The sequence below is a fragment of the Cyclopterus lumpus genome, chromosome 9 (assembly GCF_009769545.1).
Source record: "Cyclopterus lumpus isolate fCycLum1 chromosome 9, fCycLum1.pri, whole genome shotgun sequence".
NCBI lineage: Eukaryota > Metazoa > Chordata > Actinopteri > Perciformes > Cyclopteridae > Cyclopterus > Cyclopterus lumpus.
In genome coordinates this window covers 22,680,506-22,697,819 of record NC_046974.1, presented here as the reverse complement: position 1 = coordinate 22,697,819, position 17,314 = coordinate 22,680,506, and the positions used below count along the sequence as shown (strand labels likewise).

Here is a 17,314-nt window from a genome sequence, read left to right as displayed (position 1 = left end):
TTTGCCACACCCAGCCCACTGAGGATGCATAGTGGCTTAGAGGGTCACTCTGGAAAGAGTGATGCATGCTAAGCTAAGGGTCAGGGGTTCAGGTGGAAGGCCATTTAGACAGTTACATCCCAAGCGGAATCCATGCAAGTTTTATGCAGTGACCATCATGACAAAAAAAGCAATTTTTTTTTCTTTTTCTGGGGCTCTCTCGCTCCAGTACGTGGCACGGAAATGCACAGGCAACAGAACATAGACAACGGCACAGAGACACAAGCTCAGACATCTCTCTGTCACACTATCTGTATATGCTACATCTCTGTTACATCCACTGTATTCCATCCATTCACTCCATGCTCCACGTGTGCTGTCGTGTGCACCGCACTCTCGTCTGAGGAGTGATGAGCGCACACGGCAACATGTCACATCTCCTCAAAAACCCTCACGCAATGCAACCAAAAACCTCCTCCTCTGGTTGTCTTTGAAGACAATCAATCCAACACTGCGCCAGCCTCGTGCCCTTCTCATGCTCCCTCAGTCTCTTGTAAAAGCGTGTCCCACTGTCCTCATACTTCACTCTAAAGATACCTCCCACTTCAGTCAGTATTTCTCTTATTTCCATTCCCACGTCGCTCTCAAAACTCTCAGCTTTCCTCTTGATTGATGAGATTGCGTGGGCGTGTTGCCCTCGGGGGTCCAGGTTTGGCAGGTTCCCACTGGCCACAAACAGCTGCAACTCAGGCAGGAAGCCTGGGCTCAATCTTCAGCGAGAGATCATACAGTGTCTCTTCGTCCATGATGAGTGTCTTATCCAGGAGGTACTGGGTCACCTGGAAAGAAAAAAAGAAAAAGCGGAGTGGGATATTGTACACTTCCAACCTGCAACGCACAGCATATTTACAGCTACGGCTTCCTTTTGTTCTGTTCAAATCATCTTGAAGGTCAATGTTTCTAATGTTTTAACAACCAGATCACTGGATGGTCTCGAAAAGGCTGAAAAGAGATTGAATGGCTTTGCAGTTATGCTGCTTTACTCAAATTGAATTTAAATCTCATAGTCGTCTTAATCTAAACTACTTTACTGTGATTGTTCCAGCTAACAGCTACGAGGGTTACATTGATACACAGTGGATGTTAGAAGCATGAATATCTTGATGCAGAAACAGAGGATCGGTGATTAAAGATGGCTTCTGCAGGCCCATGGTTTTAGCTCCCAGAAACATATACATTTCTAGACTATATATCAAAAGGATTTTCAATAATCGTTTCACAACGGCAGCAGAGACCTGCCCTTCCATAACGGATCCACGTTGTCTTCTTATTATAAACTCACTCCTAAACTCTATGATTTTAGTTTTTTTCTGGAAGTGTCATTCTTTTGAACCTGTGTTCATGCTTTTTTTTAAAAGTGTTTTGTAACTATGTTTTATCGTAGCTCTATATGAATAAAGTTTAGGATTTGTTATTCTTATAATGTACTGCAGATTTGATGATGTTCTTGTTCTTGACAAAGTAAAAGGCACCCCTATTTATTTATCTTTCTACGTACCTTGGCTTGATGCTCTATTCTGTACGGAGTCTGCTGAAACTGTCGGATCTCTCTTATGATGTGGGATATCTAAAGAAAAGGATGACTTTAAGTTGACAATCAAAGTAAAAGTATACATGTACAGATAATGTGCATATTTTCTTCATGCATATGCCTACCATCCTCATTTTGGAGAAGTTTACAAGACCTTCCTCAGTAAAATTGGGCCGTCCCTCCTCAATAAAGGCCAAGTCAGTTTGATACATTCCCAGGTACGGCACACATGGAGGGTTGCAGCTGCAGGGAGACAAGGGGAACAAATAATGTCTCATAGATTGTCATAGATTGTTCATGACACGTATCGTGTTGTTATTTGCAATGTCTCACTTTTTCAGGGTCTCCCTCAGATTTTTAGACCTTCCCTCGGTGGACACGGTCTTCTGCAGCTTGTCCATGAGGGTTTTAGCCTGGACAGGATCACGTTCAAATCATTTACAAAGCAGGACAAACAAGGCTGTTTATTATTCAAAGACCCGCTTACTCTTGATAAAACACGATCATAATGAAATGACAAAATCAGATTTTTATGGGTCCTGAGCAGGCCGGTGTTGTCTTTCCCTCTCTAACGGCATCAACGCTGTAGACAGTTGAAGACATTACAGAGAACTTTATTCTAATCCTCTATGCTTCCGTAAACTTGCCATACACTTGTTTTCAGGTTTACAGAGAGAGGACTGATGGAGAAGGACTCCACCTGTTTGCTGACTTTAGCCCAGGTCTTCTTCAAACGGTAGATGGCGCTGCGATTAAGCGCGGATGTGATCTCCAGCACACCGTTGTAGTTGTTGAGACAGCGGCAGATGTCGGCCACGGCAACCCACTTTTCTATGGAGTTGGCCCTCGAGCCCACATCGGTGTGGGTCATGATCTGCGATGCCACCAGGTTACTCATCTTCAAAGGGAAAATAAAAGAGGGTATTTAGGATACGGTAAAACAAGATAAGAACTGTGTTGGAATTAGATTTAGACTTAATGAGTGCTAAATATTTAAAAAATCAAGATGATGTATATATAAACTACACACACATTTTACTTGCATGCGTCGCTGCTGTGTACTAGAGAAAAGTATCTATTAATATATAAAGGTTTATAAGTAGATAACATTCGACAGGATACAGACAATACATGTCACCAGCAGTTTATTTATTTATTTAAAGCTACTGAAAGAGCGTACATCATTGAAGTGTTGAGTAGTTTTCATGATGTATGGCGTCCTCTCCGTCTTGTCCACCTTCATCCAGCCCAGACCCAGGAACTCTCTGAGAGTTGGGACAGAGACGTGTGATGTGAAGTCTCAATGAGCACAGTAATCTCACAAGATAGAAGTTACATTAGCTCAAGCCTGTGACTTAAGGATATTATCGCGTTCGCAGCAGGGTTTGATGACATTACTTAAACTAATTAAACCGCACCAGTAAAAGACAGATGTCTCATTAAGGGCTGTTGAGAAATCCACAAGTCAACTCGGTTCGTGAGACATTATTGTTGTATGGATTTTACCATCGAGACAAATATCAAGGTTTGAGAAAATACTAAACACATTTACATATTGTATTAACTATTTTAACGTAAGCTCACCGTGTTTCCTTATTGTTTCAACTGTTTGTTTTTTTATTTCACAAAGAGTTGGGTACTTTTTCCATTCGGCCACGTTTCTTTAAAAGAGGTTGACAGAGAAAGAAAACCTACACGCGATGGGGATGCAGTGAGGAGTTTCTCCTGTGTTCGGGGCATGGATAAATATGTGCCATTATATAAAAGACATATAAAAAAAAAAAACATTAATGTCGGAAGCTGGGGGAAATGAATGTTCTTGAAAATATATCCAAAAGCCCATTATCAAAGAATGAAATGACTAAATACACTAAAATGTAATTGTAGCTGTTGCAGATGACGAGGACTGACTCGTAAGGAATGCTCCTGAAGACGATGTGATCCAGGAGGGTGATCTGCTCCGCCAGCTCCATCGCCGGCAGAGACTCGAAGCACTCCGCCTTCGGACAGTCCGCCTGAACACGCCGACAGAGACAAACAGAGTCATGAACCAACACGTTTTCACACCGCAGCACAGATAACGAGGACATATTAATATCTAATAAAGAGACGGAGGCTGAGTGATGAATATGTTTTACGACAGCTGACAGTTCCCTGGAGACCATCACAGTCAGGAGAAGGTGTATTTACCCCTCCTGCCTGGAGGAGAGAACAGTGGGTTCTGACCGAGGCAACGTGTGCGTGATTCACAGTTATTATTAAGCCAAGATAGTAAACCAGGGGCACTGATGACATGAACATGATTATTTTAATCTCTGAGAAGTGGTAAAATATTCGGAGGGATGTGCGTATTAATGCGTAAATACCATGGGGCACTGGCCTCATAAAGGTAATCCCATGGAGAACCACAATAATATCCCAATTCGAATTAAAAGCTGCATCAATCAGCCAGTGTGCAATAACAAGAGGTTTACATTATGCAGTAGAACTTATTTTCTCTGCAGTGTACTGCTGCTCCATTGATCCAACAGAGTAATGTCGTATCGAAATCCTAACAAGACGTTTGTGATGATGCACTTTAAATAAGTGATCAAAGGATTTTTATGCGCTGCAGTTTTTCTCACCATCTGTAAGATGTCCTCTATCCTCAGCTGGGCGTCCTCCTGCTCGTCTTGAGAAAGGGCACTAGGTGACAGTGTGAAATAGAATAGACTACAACTGAATAACATAGAAACTAAATGCAAAGACCAGAACAGAATGGAATAAATATGACATAACAGATCAGAATGAAATAAACTAGAACAGAATACAGCAGAATGGAACATTTAATCTGCTCAAAACAGAGCAGATTAAAATAGAACAGAACATAATCTAACAGAATAGAACTGAGAGAAAAGACCATAGTAGAACATAATAGAATAGAATAAGGAGACGCTTTCATGATAAATAATAAATGGAAGACCATTGGATGACAGAAACTATTCAGCTTTCAAGTGTTGCATTCAAGTGCTTCACACACACACACACACACGTGTTGCATGCTTTTTTGTGTGCACATGTGTGTGTATATTTGTGCGTGCTGCACCTTAGTATGTTGGCTGTAGCTTTACTCTCCTGAGGGAGCAGGTCTGGATCTCTGAGCACCTCCCCCAGGAGACAGATCACCGACATCTTCAGCTCCCCGTTCATCTCAAAGTCCTGAACACAAACACAAACAAACCTCCATGGTTGAAAGTGACATGCAGCATATTAATGGGTTCCCCAGCACCACACCACTGCACCTGGTACCCTAACATTGCGCGATACCTGACCCTGACCCTCTAAAACCAGAGGAGTGAAGGCGACCCAAATCAGTCTTCTTCTCTCAAACTCTTATTGGTCCTCACAAAGAAGGACATTACAGCCCAAGTGAACAAAATCTTCCATCATGACCTATTTATTTCATTGTTGGTAATGTCATTGATTTTACGGTTTAAACTGCCTCTTTGTGAAACATCGTGCACTTAATTTTCGTAATTGTTTCGGTTGGCGGACTGATATACCACAGACAGTGAAGTAGACATATACTGGGAGAGCTCTGTTGTCCAACGGTTGTGTTCCATTAATAATCAAGAGAGAGTGAGTTTATGGATAAAATGGCCCTAGCGGCCTACGGCACTATTAAAGGGACGGCTACCGCAAGAGTATAAACGGTGGCAAAATATCTGCCAGTCGATAAATGTATTTAGTCTCAATGTATACATACATATCTCGACATATAACTTTCTCTAGTCTCAACACACTAGTCTGACCAAGCATCAGTCCCTGCTGTATGATCCTTCATGTCTTCCTCCTCCTGAATCCTCTCATTCCTTCCAGCCTTCACACCTCCTATTCCTCCTCCTTTTCTCTTTTCACTCCTATCCCAATTCAACACTTGTTCAAATGTCAGTTTTAACAAGCTCTTTGGTCTTTGGCCCCCCACCCCAGAGAGAAATATGAGTGGGTGTACAGTATGTGTGTGTGTGTGTGCGTTTGTTTCTTCGTTAAAAAGCCAACCATAGCTGCCCTATCATCACAGCATTTTGTGTTATTGAAGAACAATCCATAAAACAGATCAATGCAGTTAGACCTCTAAGCTGGGAGTCAAGCAATTACCGCGACATTCACTTCATTAGAGGCAACACTGGAGGTTTAGCAGAGGAGGAGGTGGACTGAGGCTGGTTGTCCAAATGATACGGCAACAATATTCAGTGTGTTTGTGTGCACATGGCTGTTTACATGCTCAAGGGAAAGCAGTGGAGCAGAGAGAGAGAGAGAGAGAGAGAGAGAGAGAGAGAGAGAGAGAACGCATCAGACTCCTGCTTTAATGAGACCACAGACTTGATCGCCCAAGCAAAACAGGGGACCACACACACACACACACACACACACACTGGTGGGCGCAGACAGACCTGTGAGTGTTTGGAAACCCAGTGCCGCAGCACATTGAGAACTCTGTTAGTTGCAGCTCTTTGGATGATGAACTCTTTATCACAAGTTCTTTCAGAGTTCATAAACACTGGAGGGAAAAGGAAAGGAGAGACAGAGAGAATATGTTATTATTGTGTGATGGTGTAACATTTTCAAATATGATTTGGTGGTTGTCAGTGGTTGAGAATTTTCTGGAAAATTATTACAAGTTTTAAAAGTTAAAAATGATGCAATCCAAAAATGCTTCATTAAAAGTATTGCAATCTCTTGCGGAAGTAGAAGTAGAGAGGTATTCGCAGCAAAATGTACTAGTAAAAGTCTGTATTCAGTATGAATATGTCAAGGCATCATGCAAAGAGTTTTTTAAAGAGGGAATTAACCCCAATTGAGGTCCGGATAATCCACAGAAAGATAAAGGGATGCTGCTGTTGAATTGCTTAAATATAACTTTTCAATGTTTTGATTATCAGAAATTCTATTAATCTCGATTGTGTCGGGGCAGCGACAGAACCCCGGGGAGCCTAAAACATGGACAGATCTTTGTCAATAGCAGTGAATCAAACCATAAACAGTTTTATAGTTGACAGGTGGTGCTATTTCTACTAATGTAATGTAAGTTATTGTAACACAACATGCTGTATATACATATATATATATATATATATATATATATATATATATATATATTTAGATGTATATAAAGTGTGTGTGTATGTGTGTACCTGGTGGTGAACCATGTCCTGCTGCTGCTGTGGCAATTGCAAAGGCTGAAGCAGGAGAGACTGGGCAGCGGGAGTTCTCCCCTGCTGCGACTGCAGACACACAAACACACAATTATCATCAACGACAACAATACTGTTATCCTGTTTTCCACCGGTATCGTCAAAGGAGGCGACACAAGTGAATAAAAGATATACTTTCAATCATACAAAATGAAATATGATTGGTAACAAATTAAAATAGATCTTTTGGATTATTAATTTATTTTGCAATTGTGTGAAATGGCATAGCGACCCCCCCTTTTCCTGCATCAACCTAATTATTAACCAAAAATAGTTGTTAGTTGCTTGGGAACCTTCGAATCACATGTCCACCTGGCAAGTGTGCCTAACTATTCATGTAAATGACCGATATATACATATTCATATATACATATATATGAATGTATATATATACATTCATATATACAATGTATGAATATATATATATGTATGAATATATGAATATATTCATACACATATATATTCATACACAAATATATTCATACACACATATATTCCAACACACACACACACATATATTCATATCTATATTTATATAATAAACAAAAATCTGCACATTACAGGTTATGTGCACTATGTTCATTATGGATGCCTTTATTGCTACTAAAGAAAGTTCCAAAATTCAACATTGTCATTGTTGTTACAGGCAGATTGAAGACCATAATTATACTCGTCATTGTTGGCGAGATTTCCAAAAGCCATACAGGAATTCTCACTGTGATCATATCGTGTGATCATCACCGTTAATATCACCAGCGAAATTACCATCATTATCGCTCAGTGAAGAGGAGCTTTTATGCCACGTCTGGCTATATATGAGCTTCATATTATGCTGCTGTGTCAAAGATGTCGGCCTCTGGGATATGTGGCAGCCTCCAGCTAAGGCACTGTAGTCTAGTTATGAGCGATAAAAACACACACAAACACACACACACACACACACACACACACACACACACAGACACAAAGCGGTACCTCCAGGCTGCCTGTAGCGGAGGTGTCGAGGTGTGGAAGGTGAATGACATGGAGACATGTCTCCGGCTTCACTGCTCTGAGGAGACTCTGGGTTGATTTTCTCCAGCGACACCGACTCCAGCAGAGCTAGACAGGAGGAGAGGAATGGGAGAAGAGTAATGACGATGAAGGCGATGATGTTTATGGTCATGGCGCTGGCCACGACTGCAGCTGCTGGTCTGGAGAGGAGAACTTTATTGCACCTATGCTCACAGCCATGCAGAGATCAGTATAACCAGAGAATCTCATCAAGACTGGTTTTATTTCCCTGCACATTTCTGTGAGTGAGTGAGCAAATGGTACGAGCCCCCCGAGGTACACCCAGATCACGCTGCAGAGATTTTGATATCTCATCTGGCCACCCCGAGAAGAGCTGGGAAAACGTTAAGAGAGGGTCATCTGGAATACCCTGCTTAGCCTGTTGACCCCGTCCCTGAATAAGCTGATGAAAACGGAAGTATGGATATGTATCCTGCACATGTCCCAAAATCTCCCATAGGTGTACAATTGGGCCAAGGCCATGGCACACAGTATGTTTTCACGCTTAGCAAACCAGTCAGTGTTCCCTGTTATGGAAACGTCATTATGTTCCTACGCTCATTTATTCAAGTCGTTCCTTTAATTTGTCACCGTCTGTAATTGGCCCGAAGAAGAGTGAACACTACACAGTACCTGGTTACTATGGAGTTCTCCCGTAGATGCTCTTGTGCAGCCCGGTGCTTTGCTTGGAAGATAATGTGGACGACTCTTCAGCATACGTTAAGAACGTCACACCGCCAATTAGTCAGGGACAGAGATTTGCAACTAGCCGCATGCACATAGATACTTATAAACAAGTAAATGTGTGCAGAGAAGGTGAGAGTAGCTTGATGGTACGACCGCTAATGGCTCTTTGTCTCCTAGTGAGCGCTTAGCAGCTATACCGCATGTGCACACACACATATATATCTAATTGTGTGCGTGTGTGTGTGTGTGTGTTCCCTGACACTATCTCTCTCCAGTCTGAATGGCCTGTTTATCACCACAATTAGAAGATCTGAGCTTGTGCGGTGGGAGGCCAGCTTAGATGACTCGAGCACACAAGCACACAGCCCTTCATGAGCATCTCGGTATGCAAATAAGGCTCTCCTGCACACTGTATGTCGACGTTCAATCAGAGACAACATACAGCGGAATAAGATGAGCGCGGAAGCATAGACATGAGAGTTTAACTCATCTGCTGATGCTTCACAGTTCAGCTGTTATAAATAATTACAACCATCACTTGTTTTGGTATATTTTTACCCCCACACTTTAGAACTACCGGTAGATCTTTATCTCTGTTGCTTCCATAATATTTAAGAACGTATATATATTTTTGGGGAGTTTTTCCTGATCCGATGTGAGGTCCTGGGACAGGGATGTCGTATGTGTACAGATTGTAAAGCCCTCTGAGGCAAATTTGTAATTTGTGTCATATTGGGCTATACAAAATAAACTGAATTGAATTGAATTGAAATTAATGACAAAAAAACAACAACAATCAAAATTTCTAGATGGAGACAAACATCCAAAATGTGCTATTTAGTGATATAGAAAAGTATTAAACTAATCCAGACCTGATGTTCTGTACAGTATATATCATGTATGTAGGATGTATGTGCTATAACACACCTCTGCGGATGCTCCGTCTCAGTTTGCCAGAAAACGGGTCCACCTTCGGTACATCCTCCACCTCTGCAGTGGAGCCGGGACTTTGGTCCGGGGAGGAGGGAATGGGGGGAACTTGGTCCTGCGGGGGCTTTGAGTTGTTGGGTGGGGGAGAGGTGGAAGAGGGAGGAGGCGGAGGAGAGGAGGCTTGGGGGGTGTGGGCAGATGTGGGGCTACTGGCAGCAGACTGGGAAGTGTTATGGTTGACGCTGGAGTTTGACAGAGGACTGGTCAGGTCGAGCCCTCCGACCCTGGCAGTGATGGGGGAGTGGAGGGAAAGCTTTCGAGTTCGGACAGGGGAGGAGGTGCGGGACTGGATGGACAGAGGAGGAGGAGAGGAGAACTTGCGGCAGAGACGAGGAGATTTGTCGTTTATGTGCTCGCCACCTCTGTTGTTCTGGTTTGTGGCAAAGAACAGCTCCAAGGACCTGAATGGGGGAGGGGGGGGGGGGATTTGTTATCAAGACCAGAGGATGAAAGGAAAATGTGTAGTTGAAGCAACGCAAAAGAACAGTTTGTTTGTCTGTGTGCTTTGGCGTGTTAAAGTTTCAATAGCAAAGTTATACTATCAGACAGTGTTCCTGTATCACAAACTATTTCTGGTTTAGGCTCAAAACACTGTGTATTCAGAACAGTGACTCATGGGAAAAGAAACTCTTGAATTCACACTGGGCACCTCAAGGAATTCAATGTTACATTTGGAGCATTTAGCTAATGTAGTTATCCAGAGTGACTTATCATGAGTGGGCACATACTGTGCAGTCAGAAAAGTATTAGAACAGTGACACAATATGTGACACAGTACATATTGTGTAATATGTACTGTGGACTGGGTTGGGCATCAATGATATGCCTATGAGGATACGGTTCTGACTTTAAGCTTTCATTTCAAGGGTGTTTACCTCCACATCAGATGAACAGCGTAGGAATTTCAGAACTCTGTGTACATTCCCCAGTTTTAATGGACTGGGGGAGTTTGACAAGTTACCGTGAATCTGCTCTAATTGTTACTTTTATCGATTTAAAGGATAAACAGAGTGGAAAATTTAGCAGCTACAAAGCTTGATATCTTTCAGTTGGTGGTGACCAAATCAGAGCAAGAAAGAGAACATATGCAACTCCAAATGAATGCTTATGTTGCTCGATATCCACTGGATGTGTAAACTACTTACTGCCGTGTTTGTCATATCAACTGTAGGAGGAGCTTTATTGCCTCCAGTCTGTTCTTCAGCAAATTAAACATATGCTGGTTAAAGTCAAGTGACTTTGCAGTTCTCACTTGTCTTTCCTGATGTTTAATCTTTGTGCTGCTGCGCTGAATCTGTGGAACTTTATCTAAAAAGGGTTCAAACTAAAACTGTTCAGCAAGTGTGTATGTGAATCCCCTCTAAAAAAAGCGGATTTTAGCTGATTATTTGCCCTAGACAGGAACATAATAGTCAACAAAAAACATCCGCTTCATAGATTAGAATTTTCAATATAAATTCAAAAATCAGTCTTTTATTGCAGATCACATTTGCTAAATTTATACGCCTTATTTAGCAGGCAATGCAAGTGCAACAGCTTTAATCAACAAGCATTTCATGATGACATTAACTTTGCTCAGAGTCGTGTGATCAGAGCTGCGTCAAGGGAGGAGCAATCATGCATAGATAAACACAACTATCATTTATTCACACAAGTCAGTTATTCAGCAGGAAATAGTGGAGCAAAAATATGCATCCCAGATCGAAAGAGGAGGAGGAGGAATGAGAGGCAGATAGAGGAAGGAAAGATGAAAAGAAGCGCGGAGGAAAGCTGAAGAACTTTGAAGCGAGCGGTGGAAGATGCTTGAGAGGAGGATATCAAGCAGATTCGAGAGGAACGACAAATAAAGGGATGGATATGAATACAGAGAGAGAAAACGGCCTTGAGGGAGTGATGCTCCAGTGAGAGAGAACATGCTATTCCTGTCTACGTATCATCAACCTAAAATGTTATAAAGTGGTGAGATTATGACCTGTGTGAGTCGCTCCATTCACAGAGAGCGACAGATAGCAGGTAGATTAAAGAGTAAAGGGGAACGTCGTCATGCATCAGTGAAGTGTCAGACCACGACCAGAGGAGAGGAAGACCAGGCAGGTGAAGTCGGAAAGACACAGTAGAGTGGAGGACAGACAGAGAAAAGTCAGTTACTTGGACTGATCCACGGCTGTCCTCTTGATCTTCAGACTGTAGTCGGGACAGATGGATGAGATAGACAGACGGTCAAATGAGTGGTACTGCGTCCTGTAGTTAGAGGGGACATGAAGAGACAGGGGGGATGGACAACACAGGAACATGATTAAATGGATGACGGTGACGGTTGGATTAAGACATGGAAATGCAAAAGCGGGTGTGGTGACAAAGACAGAAGATGGTTGAAGGAGGGGAGGTGGCGTGTGGCTGAGAGAATCTCTCAGACTCATGACTGCATGGAAGAAAAGTCCAGCGTCAATCTGATGCTGAGCTGTGTTAAAGGGTGTGCGTTCATGTCGCGATGTGTGTGTACACAACGGTGAGAGTAACAGGAAGGGACAGCAAAGTGATCAACAAAAAGAGGAAAACTGAGGGGCATTTGAGCCAAAAAAAACAAAAACAAGGGTCACTCTAGTTACTTGTAAAAGTTGGAAATTGCTGCGTTCCAATCATTGTCAACAAATGCTCATTTAAAGAAAGATAATGTGTAAGATAAAGCACTTGTAAAAGAGTCATGAAATGGGTGCGGCTCTGTGAGGCTATGCTTAGGCATAACAGTGCTTCAAGCTGTTTAAAAGGCATAACGTTTACCATCTTAGTTTAGTATAAGCATGCTAACAGTTAATAGTATCAGCCTTGAAAAAAGTTTGACCTGATGTGTATATATATATATATATATATATATATATATATATATATATATATACATACATATATATATATATATATATATATATATATATATACACACACACATATACACATATACACATACATCCATATAAATCCATAATCCTCATTGCACAATTAAAGCTCCTATTAAACTGGCTCTTTGACGGAAGAAGGAGAGAATAAAGTGGAACATTTGACAAGAGGGAAACTTGGGCTGCTCATGTGCCGACATCGAATGACATTTGGGGAGAAACAACCCCCCCCCCCTCTCTACCCTTCCTGCACACCTCTGGTCCCTGGATGAGTCCCCCCCTGTTCTCTCCCAGTGAAGGCAGCCCCAGCCCACAGGGAGTCAGGCTCTACATGCAAACCTGCCCTCGGGGCAGCGGAAGATACAGAGCTTCTCCAGTTCATAAGGTAAGTTAAATAACATTGAGGAAGGAATATAAACACACACATTATGATGCAGCCAGAGACCTAATGAGAGAGAGAGAGAGAGAGAGAGAGAGAGAGAGAGAGAGAGAGAGAGAGAAAGAGAGAGAGAGAGAGAGAAAGAGAGAGAGAAAGAGAGAGAGAAACTCCTCATCTGACACAAGGCATTTTCCAATTGCTGTGCCAAAGACGTTGTTGAAGCATCTGTTCTGCTGGTCTTCATACACAGGCTGGTATGTAATTCAGCCAGTATGTATTAAACCGTGTGAATAGAGAGTCCAAAACACAGACCCACATCTGACTTCATCATTCACAGTAAATACATAAAAAAAGTGAGAAGCCAAGAAAACCCTCTGAGAACACTCATGTAGCGTTTCACACACTGATAGAGACAAACCCAACACGTGTCGTCTCTATCCTTTTCTCTGTTTGTGAATGCATATTAGTGTGTTTGCAATGTATGACCTGATAGGTATGGAGGAGAAGGGCTTCTTGTAGATGTCGGCCAGTTTTCCCATGACCACCGTCGCCGTGGTGAACATCCTGTATGTGTGCAGGAAGGTGTTGAGGAAGTCTATGGAGAGGAAGCGCAGGTCGGTCAGCCTCTCGAGCAGCCGTTCCACGCTGGCGTAGCGGATCTGGGGGACCTTGCAGGAGTTGAGCGTCTTGCTGAAGCAAATGTCAACATCATCTTTATGGAGACGCAAATCGGATCTGATGGACACACACACGTACACACACACACACACACGCACACGCACACACAACCGAGCATGGGTGACTAACCAAGGAAAAGGTTTTGAACGTAACTGAGCAAAAACAGCCAAGTGAAAAAGAGAAAAGCAAGATCCACATATTCCAAAGAAGGAAGCTAAAAAATAAGAGTGGATGCCAAAGAACAATATTAAGCAGAAATGAATATTGAAAAAAACTAAAAAACACAATGCATAACATAAAGTCTATCACTTTACAGTACATCAAGACAACTAGGTATGCTTCAACATATATTTTACAACACTGGCGTTAGGAGATGGTTGCTCCTCTTCACACACACACACACACACACACACACACGCACACACACACGCACACACACACACACACACGCACACACACACAGACACACACGCACACACACACACGCACACACACACACACACACACACAGACACACGCACACACACACACATACTTACTTGATCATATTAGGCACAGTGACTTTAGAGTTCTCCTCAAACACACTGGTCATCAAGCCATTGCAGCGGATATTATCTATACACTACAGAGACAAGTGGAAAGGGAAAGAATGACTGTATGAGACGGAAATGTGAGATTATTTGCTAAATATATTATATATATATTTTCCTTCATAAAAACATGTCCGAGAGAAAAATGCTTTCTTGCACTCATTTTGTTTATCTGTGTAAAAAAAAAGTAGAGAACTATATATGTTTTTATAAGTCTGGTTGACAAGGATTTGAGAAGAAAGAGACGCCGTTAAGAACTGTCAATGTATTTTCTTTTTCTCCGATAAGAACTAATTCAGTGTGACATGCTCGCATGGTGCTACTCTGTTTGTGAAGTACTGAGGCGGTGAGCTGAACTCGCCCCTGGAGAACTGCACCCGTGTCTGTGTTTACTTATCACTAAGCCTTCTCAATGCCCAGCGGAGACTCGCTTTCGCTATTTGGAGGTTCTTGTTATTCTGTGTTTGTATGGGTGTGTGTTTGTGTATTACCTGGCTAATATCACTGGTCCATGCCGCCTTCTCCTGCCGCGATGGAGCCAGTAGCACCACGGTGAATGGAGGCAAGTCCGAGGGCTCTACCACGAGCTTAAAGTCCAGCTGGCCAAATACCTGACCGCCGGCTTTAGCTGTGTGATAGAGATAGGTTTTAATATAATAATAAGAATCGCTTGTGCTTGTACACACACACACACACACACGGAGGCTTAATTCAGTGGACCTGCTAGCTCCATTGCGTGCCCCTGAGGCTTAAGTAAAAGAGGTGTGTGTGGAAGTGTGCACATGCATGTGGTTGTCAGGGCAAAGAGTGGCTCAGAAGAAGAATGGATGAAGATCATCAATGTCAAAAGATCAAAACCTGACATTTAAAGGGGTGAGTGTCTGATATTTAAAAGGAAGTAATTTCTGGACACTAGACACTTATCATCTGACACCTAATTAACCTCCATGAGTGGTGAAGGGCCTAAATGAGCCAATAAGAGCTGCCGGTGTGTCGACCAAGTGCTTCATGGATGTGTCAAACTTACCCTCCTCGTCACTGGCATCTGGTTCCTCTATGAGTGTGCAGTCAATGAGGGACAAAACTCCACCTTGCTGCAAGAGTAGTAGCACATTTGACCAACATTGTTCTTTATTTATTTTCTATGAAAAAGTGAACTTCCACTCCGAATTCTACTCTCACCTTGAGAAGGTGCAGTTTTCCCCCAGAGCTGCGTGTGCAGACAAGGAAGTGTTTGGTGAAGAGGAAGCACTGCCGTTCCCCTTCCTTCTTCAGAGAGAGAGCCCCCAGACGGACTTTACTGAGCTTCCCTCGCTCCACCGACGGCAGCTGGATCAGAGAGCCTTAGGAGCAGGAGGGGGCACGGGATTACATTACATTTCATTAAGCTGACATTAAGCTCAGGGCTGTGTTTGGCATCTGCCGTGGCACAAGAACAAACGGATGTAAAAAGCCACATTGTGCCCATCTCTGCACACATGTATTTCCTGTGTGTGAGGTATGAGAGTATTACAACAGGAAGATTCAGTAGGTCGCAGCTTGAAGCGGGGAACATGGGATCGAGAGAAAGACGAGCAACTGGAAAAAAAACTGGTGTCATGCGTATGTGAAAAATGACGAGATAGAGCTAGATGCGGTAGCTCATTAGGGTTTGCACACTCTAGCAATTAGCGCACTTCTTGGCACACTGGTACGGATACGGTTCAGTGCCTTTCTCAAGAGCACATCAAAAGTATCAACACTTTGAAGGTTTTGGACCAGTGCCTTTATTGGACTGGCTCGCCAACCACATGTTGCATGGAGTAATTGCTGATAAATAGAGTACAATTCATGCGGTATATTTGAGGTCAAGTGGGACTTTGTTTTGTTGGATTAGGCAGGCAGACTTCCCAGAAAGAAAATGAAAACTCGGAGTGGCTTTAAATCTACAATATTACATTACAATATTCATCTGACATCTTTGCCTAAAGCAATTTACAATGACAAAACGCGTACTGAAAGTGAAGACAGTACTGTAAGTGCTCACAGGTTTTTCATTTAGTGAAGGGTTATTGCTTTAATCTGACAATTTCATATCGGAAATTTACATGAAATATCATTAAATTAAATAAGTGTAACATTCAATTTTGAAGAGCTTGAGAACAATTCATTAGGACGATAATCTAACTTTAAATGAAGTAGTTACTCAACCTTAGAATAATGTTGTTAGAATGGATAACCACAGCCATCTCTGCACCACTGGGCAAGCTGACATAGAGACACATCTCCCCAGTAGAAAGTATTACAGGAGCTAATGTCATGACTCAGTGACTGAGCTGCACCAGGGTGCCGTGTCTGTGCCCTCAGATCACAGGCTGACAAGTGGGAGGCGCTTACTGTCAGGAAAAGCTGCTGTCTTATGAGCTGACGAGGACTTACCCTGCCTGACGAAGGTCTGGCTGGTGTCCAGCAGGATGTCACAGCCCTCCACTATCATCCTCTCTATGGCCAGGTTCTTCCGGATGTTCTCCGTGTCGCTCACCTCGTCGTGCATTACTCTGACCACACGCAAGCGCGCCATTTAGTTCAGTGTCCGACATCAAAATGCATCAGGTAAATTGATCATTCGGACACGTACCTGGACAGTTCTTCTAATTTGGACTTGGCGAATTCAAGACTCTTTCGTTCCACGTGCTCATGAGGCGTGTGTGCCAATAACTCGTGCAAGGTGATGATGTAGCGGGGAATCTTGTAGGAGAGAACAGCGATGTGGATGACAATTTTTTGAAAAAGAGGTAATTAAAACGTAGACATTTGTGTTTGTGTTGTGATGCGTTTGTGAAAGCTCTAGTGAGCGGGTGCCCGTGAGCTACCTGGAACATCGGGTATGTGAGGAAGGTCTCGAGCATCCTTCCCTCACAGGCAGCGTTAGACTCGTACTGTTTCAGCAGCTTGTCGAAGTCTCTGTTCTGCTTACAGTTGGCCAAAACCTGCAGGCTGTACTGATGGTTACGCACAAACTCCTGATAGATGTTCAGCATGGGCAGCAGGATGTCAAATAGGTCAGCTAGAAACAAAACACACACACACACTTGCTATACATATGCAAGTCACATGAAACCAGTTGGTTTCAGATGAACATTATGTTGCTATAAAAATCACTACTGGCACAGTTCCATAGTAGTTTAACCAGCATTGTTAGTTGAGCTTTTTGTCAGATGTGTGACCAAGCAGATGTTGATGAGGCTCTTTTATCTACT

The 17,314-nt window shown here is 42.7% G+C and overlaps 1 protein-coding gene across 4 annotated transcripts in view; it reads right to left on the bottom strand.

Annotated features, from left to right (window-relative positions):
- Positions 1–269: 269 nt before the first annotated feature.
- rasgrf2b (Ras protein-specific guanine nucleotide-releasing factor 2b) overlaps positions 270–17,314 on the bottom strand; it is a 38,244-nt gene continuing 21,199 nt past the window's right edge. Inside the window, exons 8-29 of one of the 4 annotated variants that reach the window (XM_034541836.1) lie at positions 16,928–17,121; positions 16,693–16,802; positions 16,494–16,612; positions 15,258–15,418; positions 15,103–15,169; positions 14,567–14,703; positions 14,025–14,107; positions 13,294–13,542; positions 11,683–11,775; positions 9,472–9,935; positions 7,780–7,905; positions 6,745–6,834; positions 6,004–6,110; positions 4,656–4,768; positions 4,195–4,255; positions 3,482–3,585; positions 2,751–2,835; positions 2,271–2,468; positions 1,904–1,983; positions 1,696–1,813; positions 1,538–1,606; positions 270–818 (exon numbers count right to left, since the gene is read on the bottom strand). In XM_034541836.1, coding sequence (XP_034397727.1) covers positions 726–818; positions 1,538–1,606; positions 1,696–1,813; positions 1,904–1,983; positions 2,271–2,468; positions 2,751–2,835; positions 3,482–3,585; positions 4,195–4,255; positions 4,656–4,768; positions 6,004–6,110; positions 6,745–6,834; positions 7,780–7,905; positions 9,472–9,935; positions 11,683–11,775; positions 13,294–13,542; positions 14,025–14,107; positions 14,567–14,703; positions 15,103–15,169; positions 15,258–15,418; positions 16,494–16,612; positions 16,693–16,802; positions 16,928–17,121 — 2,921 coding nt within the window. In that variant the 3' untranslated portion in view covers positions 270–725. Of the gene's footprint in view, positions 819–1,537; positions 1,607–1,695; positions 1,814–1,903; positions 1,984–2,270; positions 2,469–2,750; positions 2,836–3,481; positions 3,586–4,194; positions 4,256–4,655; positions 4,769–6,003; positions 6,111–6,744; positions 6,835–7,767; positions 7,906–9,471; positions 9,936–11,682; positions 11,776–13,293; positions 13,543–14,024; positions 14,108–14,566; positions 14,704–15,102; positions 15,170–15,257; positions 15,419–16,493; positions 16,613–16,692; positions 16,803–16,927; positions 17,122–17,314 lie in introns of all 4 variants that reach the window. The other 3 variants (XM_034541839.1, XM_034541837.1, XM_034541838.1) reach the window with 3 other exon arrangements.